Below are 11438 nucleotides of genomic sequence, written 5' to 3'. Positions count from 1 at the left end.
GTCCCACCGTGTGCACCATCCCACTGCGTGCACTGCCCCACCGTGCGCATCTCCACACCGTAAACATGGCTTTATTATGCACACTACCCCACCGTGCACACTGCCCCATCATGCACAGCACCCCACCGTGCGCATCTTTGCCTGCACGTTGCCCCTCTGTGCACTTCTGCACGCACACCGCCCCACTGCGTGCACCATCCCACCGCGTGCACTGCCCCACCAGGCGCACCTCTGCACCGTAAACATGGCCCTCGCCCGCACACCGTCCCACCATACACACCACCCCATCATGCGTGCATCCGTCCACGCCATCCACTGTGCGCGCATCCGCCCATGCCACCCCGTGCACACATCTGCCTGCGCTGCCCCTGCCCCACTGCGTGCAACTCCACCCGTGCTGCGCACACATCCTCACACAACTCGAGAACACGCTATCGTACTCACCACAAAGTTTACTTATAACTCAGGAGCAAGCCACTCAACCCATCCCATTTGTGCTGACCCCTGCGGGGACCGGCCCTTCAGTCCTGTTCTTGTATACCCAGCAATTTAAGTTTGTTCTTGTTAACCCACACTATGGGACATTTTACAGCAGCCAATGAATCCAGCAGCTTGCCTTTGGATCACGGGAGGTACCCAGAGCACCAGGAAAATTCATTACAGGAAGTGGTGGTGGCTTTGGAAAGGGGACAGCTTTAGCAGGATGCTGCCTGGATTGAAGGATGAGTAACAGGAGATGTTGGACAAACATGGGTTTTTTTTATCTTCAGTGTCAGAAGCTGAGGAGAGAACTGATAGAGGTTTATAAAATCATAAGGAGAGGTTTCCATCAGGCGGACAGTCAGTATTTGTTTCCCCAGGGTAAAAGGATAATGCAATATAGGATGTCTTTAAGGTGAGGGGAGTATGTTCAAAGGAGAGGGGCAATTTCTTTTATATACATAGGAGCACGTCCGGAGTGGGCTGCCAGGGGTAAGAGGTAGAAGCAGATATAAGGGTTTAAGAAGCTTATTGAGATGTGGATAAAGGATGGAAGGATATTGGTCAAGAGCAAGCAACAATTTTAGTTGGATTTTTATACCACGTTCAGCACAGATAGGTTGAAGAGTCTGTTCCTGTGTGGTATTGTTCTGTGATAACTCCACAGTTGTGAAGGCCACAGATCAGGGGGCAGCATGAACTGTTGTGCCTCTGTATGGGTACATCGGTGCTTGCTCCCTTCCGCCTGCTCTGTCCCCCTTCCCTCCACCCTGTGGCTGACCACATCTCTCTCACCTGCTAGCATCAGTCTGAACTGCCTCTGCCTTTCCTCCTCCATCTTCTTTCTGTAGTCTCCAAAGATGGATCTCATCACCTGCCGCTTCTTTACAAGTGGCGCCTTGTCGCTGCACAGGGTTCTGACAGCATGAAGGGCGCCAGCAGCTGCAAGGCAAGGTGTCCAGGGGTGTCACATTGCCCATTTGACAGGCAGCCCCAATTGTGCACACTCAGGAAACCACAAGACCCAGACTGGGGCAGTGTTTGGCCTGACAGAAAGTTGCTCCTGGCAACCCCTCCAGCTAAGTGTGTTATAGTTGAGATGAGGCTACATGAACAGACTCAACTTTGTCAGAGGCCACACTGAGCCCACAAACCCAGCCACTCAGTCACCCCCTTGATTGGGTGTGTACACATGTATTTGGATTTAAGGTTTCGGAAGGTGGGACGAGGCAGTAACCAGACAATATGAGTTTAAGGTTACTGATTAAAAACACCCGAGAGAATACGAGGAAATCTAGGCACACATCAAATGTTTTGCATTGGCATTCTGGCCCTGGTAAGGCAAGCCAACACCGATGCAAGAACAGCATTTGTAAGTAAATGGACGGATACCAGGATATAAAATGACATGGGCAAAAAGGGTGGTCAACATAGAACTCTATAGACAAATACAAGCCCTTTGGCCCTCGATATTGTGCTGACCTGTATATTCCTACCAACAAAAATTCGAAACCTTTTCTGCCTCATAAGCCTCTATTTTTCTTCCATCCATGTGTCTATGAGTTTCCTAAATGTGGCTCATGTTTCAGCCTCCACCACCATCCCTGGCAACACATTCCAGGCACCCATTGATTATGAAAAGTCAAACCAGAAGGCTGAGAACAGGGTTAATGGTCAGTTATTTCAGAATGTGAACAGAGGGACCTTGGAGTCCAAATCCATCCATCCCTCAAGGTCGCCGCACAGGTTGATAGGAGAGTTAAGAAGGCCTATGGAATGCTGGGATTCATTAACAGGGGGATTGAGTTCAGGAGTAGAGAGGCCATGTTACATCTCTACAAATCTCTGGTGAGACCACACTTAGAATATAGTGTTCAGTTCTGGTCACCTCATTAGAGGAAGGATATGGAAGCTATGGAGAGGGTGTAGAGATTTACCAGGATGTTGCCTGAATTGGAAAATAAGTCTTATGAGGCAAAGCTAACAGAACTGGGACATTTACTTTGGAATGAAGGATGAGAGGAGACTTGATAGGTCTACAAGATTATGAGAGGCAATAGAGGGACAAAAAAAAGTAAGGTGCCAGAGAGGAGCCCTGTGAATGTAACCCTCAGCAATAAGTACGCCTCTGAGCACTGTTGAGGGGGACATCAAGGTTGGGGGGAGTGACAGTGGCTGTGCCTCTGGCACGAGGTCGGCCCCTGTAGCTCAGAAAGGGAGGGAAAGGAAGAGGAGGGCAATTGTGGTAGGAGACTCCATAGTTAAGAGGACGGATAGGGGATTCTGCGGACGCAGCAAGGAGAACCGGATGGTGGTTTGCCTCCCTGGTGCCAGGGTCCGGGATGTTGCTGCTCGTGTCCCAGATATCCTAAAGTGGGAGGGACAGGAGCCAGAGGTCGTGGTACATGTAGGTACCAATGACATAGGGAGAATTAGAGAAGAGGTCCTAAAAAGTGAGTACAGGCAGTTAGGTAGGGAGTTAAAAAGAAGGACCGCAAAGGGGGTAATCTCTGGATTACTCCCTGTGCCACGTGACAGTGTGAATAGAAATAGGATGAGGTGGAGGATTAACACGTGGCTGAAGGGGTGGAGTAAGGGGCAGGGTTTTAAGTTTCTGGATAACTGGGACCTTTTTTGGGGGAGATGTGACCTGTACAGTAAGGACGGGTTACACTTAAATCCCAGGGGGACCAGAATCCTGGCAGAGGTATTTGCTAGGGCTACTCAGGATCCTTTAAACTAGAATGGTTGGGGGGAGGGAAAAAAATAGTACAGAGCAGTAAGGAGAAGGTTAGAATGCAAACAAAGAAAGTTTGTAGTAAGTATTTGAATATGGATGGGTAGGTGATAGAGAAGGGAAATGCTCTGGAAGAAGATGAAGGACAATTGGCAGGAAAAGTAAATAATGTTGTTATTAAAGATGAGGGAAAACAGGGATTAAAAATTGGGAAAACTCTGAAATTCATATATTTTAATGCCAGGAGTATTGTAAAAAAGGTGGATGAGCTGAAGGTGTGGATTGATACTTGGAAGTATGATGTGGTAGCGATTAGTGAGACATGGTTGCAGGAGGGATGTGATTGGCAACTGAATATCCCTGGGTTTCGTTGTTTTAGGTGAGATAGAGTCGGAGGGGCAAGAGGAGGTGGGGTTGCATTGCTTGTCAGGGAAAATATTACAGCGGTGCCTAGGAAGGATAGATTAGAGGGCACATCCACGGAGGCTATTTGGGTGGAACTGAGGAGTAGGAAAGGAGAGATTACACTTGTAGGGGTGTATTATAGACCACCCGGAGGGGACCGAGACCTAGAGGAGCAAATCTGTAGGGAGATAATAGATATTTGTGATAAGCACAGGGTTGTAATTATGGGAGATTTTAATTTTCCACATATAGATTGGGAAACACATTCTGTGAAAGGACTGGATGGGTAAGAGTTTGTGAAATGTGTGCAAGATAGTTTTTTACAACAATATGTAGAGGTGCCGACCAGAGAAGGAGCAGTGTTAGATCTACTGTTGGCAAATGGGATGGGTCAAGTGACGGAGGTTAGTGTTGGCGAGCACTTTGGGTCCAGTGATCAAAATTCTTAGAGATAGTACTTATAAACATCTGGATAGACAGGGTCTGATCAGGAGCACTCAACATGGATTTGTGGGAGGAAGGTCATGTTTGACCAATCTGATTGAATTTTTTGAAGAGGTGACTAGGAATGTGGATGAGGGTAGCACAGTGGATGTTGTCTATATGGACTTCAGTAAGGCCTTCGATAAGGTACCACATGGAAGGTTAGTTAGGAAGGTGCAGTCTTTAGGTATAAATTTTGAGATAGTCAAATGGATTGAACATTGGCTGAAAGGGAGTGGTAGTGGATAATTGTCTGTCAGGTTGGAGGCCGGTGACCAGTAGTGTGCCTCAAGGATCTATATTGGGCCCATTGTTGTTCGTTATATACATTAATGATCTAGATGATGGGGTGGTGAATTGGATTAGTAAATATGCAGACGATACTAAGATAGGTGGAATAGTGGATAATGAAGAAGGTTTTCAAGGATTGCAGAGGGATTTGGGCTGCTTAGAAAAGTGGGCTGAAAAATGGCAGATGGAATTTAATGCTGATAAGTGTGAGGTGCTTAATTTTGGTAAGAAGAATCAGAACAGGACATATGTGGTAAATGGGAGAGCATTGATGAATACAGAAGAGCAGAAAGATTTAGGAGTAACGGTACATCGTTCCCTGAAGGTAGAAACTCACGTGAATAGGGTGGTGAAGAAGGCTTTTAGTATGCTGGCCTTTATCAATCATTGGATGGAATATAGGAGTTGGGAGGTGATGTTGAGACTGTATAAGACGTTGGTGCGGCCTAATTTGGAGTTCTGTGTGCAGTTCTGGTCGCCTAATTATAGGAAGGATATAAACAGAGTGGAGAGAGTGCAGAGAAGGTTTACCAGAATGTTACCTGGGTTTAAGCATCTAGAGTATAGGGAGAGATTGGACAGATTAGGTCTTTATTCTTTGGAGCGTAGAAGGTTGAGAGGGGATTTGATAGAAGTATTTAAGATTATGAAAGGGATAGACAGAGTGGATGTGGATAGACTATTTCCGTTAAGAGGAGGAAAGATTAAAACAAGAGGACATGAGTTAAGAATTAAGGGGCAGAGGTTTAGAGGTAACATGAGGGGGAACTTCTTTACTCAGAGAGTGGTAGCCGTGTGGAATGAGCTTCCGGGAGAAATAGTGGCGGCGGAGTCAATTGTATTATTTAAGAAAAGGTTGGACAGGTATATGGATGAGAAGAAGATGGAGGGTTATGGGCATTGTGCAGGGAGGTGGGACTAGAAAGGGGTGTTTGGTTCGGTGCGGACTAGAAGGGCCTAATGGCCTGTTTCCGTGCTGTAATTGTTATATGTTATGTTAACAGCCAGTACCTGTTTCCCAGGGGTGGATCAGCAAACACTAGAGGACATATGTATAAAGTGAAGGGAGGGAAGTTTAGGGGAGATATCAGGGGTGTTTTTTTTAATGCCTGGAATGTCTTGCCAGGGATAGTGGTGGAGGCTTAAACATTGGGGTCATTTAAGAGAATTCTAGATAGGCACTTGGATGAAAGAAAAATAAAGGGATACAGGATAGGAAGGGTTAGTACTTTTAAGGAAAACATGGGTAGGCACAATGAGGGCTGAAGGGCCTGTCCTGTGCTGTAGAGTTCTATGTTCTAACTCTCTGTCAAAAACTTACCTGATGTCTCCCCTAAACCTTCCTCTCTTCTGATACTGGAATGGATGGGGGCCCCTCAGTGACTGCAGATTCGCTGTGGCACGTGGGGAACGTTGCCTGGAAAGGGAAGCTTTGCAGACAGAGGTCAAGCCACCAGTGCAATGAGCCCACCAGGCTAGATGTGAACATACCTTGTTTCCGATTGGCCTTCTGTGAGCGCAGGCCCAGATCAAGCTGCTCGATGCACCAGTCCACTTCTCGTTGGAGCTGTTCTTCTTGAGACTGCAAGAGGAGACAGGAAATATTACAGCAATACAACCAAGCTCTATCCAATGCACAACAGCAGACCTGTCCGTTCCACGTTTGTATTGTACCTGATTTATTGTGCGTTTTCTATCATATGTGTTTTATTGTATTATAATCTATTTGATATTCCAGTTGATGCTAATCATCTTTCATTGGCTGGAATACCAGCACAACAATAAAGTGGATCACATCACGCCCACATAAGTACATTGTGGGTCAGAGTATGCCCACTGTGCCCAATTATGCCATATGTCTACGTCCCACCCTTTCTACTGGTGTTGCATGCACTATGACTTGTACCAAACATCCCTCTGTACATCAGTGCATCCACAGGTCCCTGCCATTTGCTGTTCACTTTCCTCTTACATGTAACCTATCATACAGCAACACCTCATGTTTGTCGGGATCAAATTCCATCTATTATTTCACACCCATATCTCCACCTGATCTACATCCAGGTGTACCTTAGAATCATAGAACATTACAGCACAGAAACGGGCCCCTTCGGCCATTCTAGCCTGTGCTGAACCTTTTTTTTGCCTCGTCTCACTGACCTGTGCTCAGTCCAATACCTCTCCCATCCAGGTACCTGTCAAAATTCTTCTTCAATTTTAAAATTGAGCCTGGATTCATCACCTCATCTGGCAGCTCTTTCCACACTCCCACCACTCTCTGTATGAAGAAGTTCCCCCTAAACCTTTCCCCTTTCATTCTTAACTCGTCCTCACTTACCCTCAGTGGAAAAAGAAAATCACAAAATTCTGTGGATACCGTGGTTGAAGTAAAAACACAAAATGCTGGAGAACTGTCCTTTATGTAGCAAATGTCCTTTATGTAGCAAAGGCAAAGATGCATACATGACATTTTGGGCTTGAGCCCTTCATCAAAGTTTGAGAAAATGTCAGCAAGCATCTGAAACAAAAGGGTAGGAGGGGGAGGGGGAGGGGAAAGGCAAAGTCGGAGATAATAGGGAGGGGACAGCGATGGGGGGGGGTGGCTGGGCTGTGTGGGTGAAAAGTGGAAGGACAGGAAAGGGAGAGGAGGAAGGCAGCAGGTGTAATGGAACGCAGTAAAGTCGGTGTTCATGCCATGTGGCTGGAGGGTGCCCAGCTGGAAAATAAGGTGCTGTTCCACCAGTCTGTGGATGGTCAGGGTGGTACACAAGGCCATGAACAGATGTGAACCAAGGAGTGTGACCCAGAATTGAAATGTTTGGCCACTGGGAGGTCACTGTGATTGCAAACGGAGCAGAGGTGCTTCTCCCAGTCTGCAACTGGTCTCTCCAATGTGAAGAAGGCCACAAAAGGAGCACCGGATGCAGTAAATAAGAACTCTGGATGTACAAGTGTTGCTTCATGTGAAAGGCCTGTTTTGGGCCCCAGACCATGGTGATGGAGGAGGTGTGGGCACAGGGTAAGATGCCAGGGGTGCGATGGGTGGGGAAGGATGAGTCCACGAAGGAATCGTGGTCTTCTGCGGAAGACAGAGAGGGGAGGAGAAGGAAAACTGTATCTGGTGCAGGGATCCTGTAGTAAGTGATGGAAATTCTGGCAGATGCATTGGATGCAGAGGCTGTTGGGGTGGTAGGTGAGGATGAGGGAGCTTCTATGTTTCATCTGGGGGCATTTGACAAACTCCAGCCCTTTTACAATGTGGGAGACCCAGTCAGTATGTGGAAAATTAAAAACCCTTACTATCACAACCTTGTGTTTCCTGCAGCAGTTTGCTATCTCTGGAGATTTTCTCCTCCAATTCTCTTTGACTATTTGGTCTATAATACAACCCCATGAGTGTGGTCATTATGTTCCCGTTCCTCAGCTCCACTCATATAGCCTCAGTAGACGAGCCCTCTGATGTGTCCTGCCTGAGCACAGCTGTGTTAATTTCCCTGACAAGCAATTTCCCATTTCATCCCCACCATTCTATCACGTCTAAAGCAACAAAAGCCTGGAGCATTGAGTTACCAGTCCTGGCCCTCCTACAACCAAGTTTTACTAATGGCTACAATGACATAATTCCACGTGCCAATCCATGCTCTAAGCTCGTCTGCCTTTCCTATAATACTCCTTGCATTGAAATAGAAGCACCTGTATCTTAGATTCTGAACTTTAAATGAATGGGAGGGGAGGTAGGGAGGGTGGGAGGGGAGAAAACGACACTGTATATATTTGAAAAGAAAAATGTATGTATCTTGATCAATGTGGTTTATAGTGTGAAAAATAAAAAATTAAAAAAAAAAAGAAATAGAAGCATTTCCACCACACGCAACCTGTTGACTTCAAAGTGAACATACAATTTTCACATCATCTTTATCCTCCTCCACTCCTATTTGCTCTGGTTTCCATTCCTCTGCAAATCTAGATTAAACTAATCGGAGCAGCACTAGCAAACTTTCCCGTATAGTAGTCCCCCACCAATTCAGATGCTAACCAACCTGTCAGAACAGGCCCTACCTGCCCTGGAAGAAAGCCCAACGATCCAGAAAGCTGAAACTCTCCCCTTGTACCATGTCTTTAGCCACGTGTTAAAATGCATTATCCTCCATAATATGGCATGGGCAGCAATCCTGAGATCACATCTCTGGAGGTCTTGTCCGCCAACCTAGCACCTAACTCCCTGAGCTCTCCTTGCAGGACCTCCTTATCTTTCCAACCCACTTCAACAACCTTCCTCACTATGACCACAATGCTGTTGTCCAGATGGACTTAGAAGTCCATCTTCTTCTTGAATCACAAAAGCTTAATTTGCAGGTCTAACAGTGATCAAGAAAGCAAATGATATGGTGGTCTTCATTGCTGGAGGGATTGAATTTAAGAGCAAGGAGATTCTGCTGGAACGGAGGCTGCACCTGGAGTACTACGTGCAGTTCTTGTCTCCTTACTGGATAGAGAATAAGACTCACTTTAGAGGTGGTGAAGAGGAGGTTCACCAAGGTGTTTCCAGAGATGAGGGGTTAGTCTATGAGGAGATTCAGTCTTCCGGGACTCGACTTACTGAAATTCAAAAGAATGAGTGGTGACCTCATAAAAATATGTAAAATAATGAAAGGGAAAGACATTAGAGAGGCCAAATTTGGAATATTGTGTACAGTTCTGGGCACCTAACTACAGGAAGGATATTAATAAGATTGAAAGACTGCAGAGATTTACTTGGATGTTGCTGGGTCTTCAGATGAGTTACAGGGAAAGATTAAACAGGTTAAGACTTTATTCCTTGGAGCGAAGATGAATGAGGGGAGATTTAATTGAGGTTTACAAGATTATGAGACGTATAGGCAGAATGGACATGAATAGGCTTTTTCCACTTAGATTGGGTGGGGAAGATAAGTATGAGCACTTATAGTTTTAAACTGAAGGGAGAAGTTCTTCACTCAGAGGGTAGTGGGTGTGGAATGAGCTGCCATATGATGTGGTGAATGCGGCCTCGATCTTGTTTTAAGAATAAATTGGATAGATACATGGATGGAAGAAGTTTGGAGGGTTATGGAATGGGAGCAGGTCAATGGGACTAATGAGATGATGGTCAGAACAAACTAGAGAGGCCAAATTGCCTGTTTTCTGTGCTGTAGCATTCTATGGATACATAAGATAGACAGGAAAGTTGTTTCCACTGGTGAGTGCGACTAGAACTAGAGGACATACAACTCGAATGTTGAGGCTAAGGATAGAGATGTGGAGAAACTGCTTTCATCAGAGAGAGGAATTTGTGGAATTCTCTCTCCAAGGAAGCAGCAAAGGGTTGATTCACTGAATATATTATAGGGACAGTTTGACAGATTTTTGCATCATCAGAAATTACAGGTTATGGAGCAGAGCCCATGGTCAGGTCACCCATGACATTAGTGAATGGCAGAGCAGGCTCGACGGGCCAGGTGGTCAACTTCTGCTCTTATCTGCAATGGTCTTCTGTGCTATCAACAAGTCCAATTATTGTGTCATCAGCTAACTTACAGTCAACCCCTCTACTTTATGTTACTAAGTCATCTGCATGTCCCACCAACCTATTTTAAAACAAGTCCATCAGAGTGGCCTGATGTACTTAAATTTCTTGCAACAGAATGAGGTTGAGATAATGGTCACTATTTGGCCTGTGATAGTCTTGGCCAATCAAACACTTTCCCATGAAAGTGACCGCACTCAGAAATCCATGTGTTGTTTAAAAGCAAAACCAGCAGCTAATGCACAGCTGGTCAGACAGCATCAGTGGAGAGAAATGGGAATGCTTCAGGTTGGTGGTCTCCATCAAAAGTGAGCAACCCAGGATTGAAGGTCTGGGATGGTGCATGGGGGTAGGGAAGATGAGATGGCAGAGACATCTGGAGAGGATCTACTCCCTCTGCGCATACCCTCACTCTCTTAGCTGGCACCACCCACACGTCACATCTAGTTTCCCTCTTCCTCCTCACTTTCTCTACAATTTAAAAACAACTTATTTTAAATTTTATTCTGCTCTGATCAAAACCTTAACTTTCTTTCTCTGCCGATGTTAGCAGATACCTGAATATTTAATCATACGTTTTACAGCAGGGACGTACCCTTTGGCCCAACATGCATGCCAAAGTGTCTCCCCAAGCTAGTCTCATTACTTGTGTATGTATGGCCCATACCCCTTGATACTACTCCTACTCCTTTACAGCAATTTTTCAGTTTACATTTCCGATTTACAGAACCTGCAGCAGTTTGCATGTCGGATTTAAAGCTCATTGAGCCTCTGTGAATGAGATGTGAAAGGTACTATAGGAATGCAAGCCTTCCTTTGTGTTTCATTATTCTGGGCTACAATGAACTCATTGACTGGGTCAATCAGTAAGTGGTGTAAGCCTGGAGCACCCATGCACCTCCTTCCCCACGAGTTGTTACCAGCGGTTCCTTGGGCCATACGCCAGTTTCCATACCAGGCTGTGTTCCTGCTTTAGACTTGCAGAGTTCACCTCTTCCCCCTGACTGTTGTGGCTCAGCTTCTTCTGATCTCTCAGTCCAGCTGCAGGTTTGTTCTTCCGGGTTTTACTTTTCTTTTTTTGCAAGGGTTTGGAAGCAGAACATTCAAAATCCTCAAGCTGTTCACTTTGTGCAGGCTCCAGCCTCGACCATCCTGTTTGGTCAACATCAGCATCTGCCTCAGAGACCGTAAAATTAAACTTAAACCTAGGCTCTTACCTCAGAACTCCTTTAAGATGTTCCTCCTCAGTGTCACTAGGACAAGCATTAATGTCATGTTTCAGACCCTGGGGTGGTGTGCTGGAGGCTCCGGGCTCAACCCTCTGCGTTTCTGCGGAGTCATCGCTTCCTCCCCTGGGAACACCGGAATTGAATGGGAAGCTGCACAACTGGCTACCGCAGTTTGGCCTACAGTGTTGCGTCAGTGCAGGGGATGAATTCGCATCTGTGAAGATAAAAATAATAGTTGGTCAAACACGGTGCAACATCCTGCCGACAT

General features: G+C 46.0%; 1 protein-coding gene across 3 annotated transcripts in view; it reads right to left on the bottom strand.

Moving 5' to 3' along the window:
* The window catches only part of tedc1 (tubulin epsilon and delta complex 1), a 47389-nt gene that overhangs the window by 519 nt on the left and 35432 nt on the right, over window positions 1-11438 (bottom strand). For 2 of the 3 annotated variants that reach the window (XM_069905335.1, XM_069905337.1), the window contains 2 exons: window positions 11159-11384; window positions 5888-5978 (listed from right to left, as the gene is read on the bottom strand). In XM_069905335.1, coding sequence (XP_069761436.1) covers window positions 5888-5978; window positions 11159-11384 — 317 coding nt within the window. Of the gene's footprint in view, window positions 1-1281; window positions 1423-5887; window positions 5979-11158; window positions 11385-11438 lie in introns of those variants that run through there. The other variant, XM_069905336.1, reaches the window with a different exon arrangement.

This window comes from Narcine bancroftii, chromosome 12 (genome assembly GCF_036971445.1).
Source record: "Narcine bancroftii isolate sNarBan1 chromosome 12, sNarBan1.hap1, whole genome shotgun sequence".
Classification (NCBI taxonomy): Eukaryota; Metazoa; Chordata; class Chondrichthyes; order Torpediniformes; family Narcinidae; genus Narcine; species Narcine bancroftii.
Note: the sequence above shows the minus strand (reverse complement) of the source record. Positions and strands in the feature narration are given on the sequence as shown.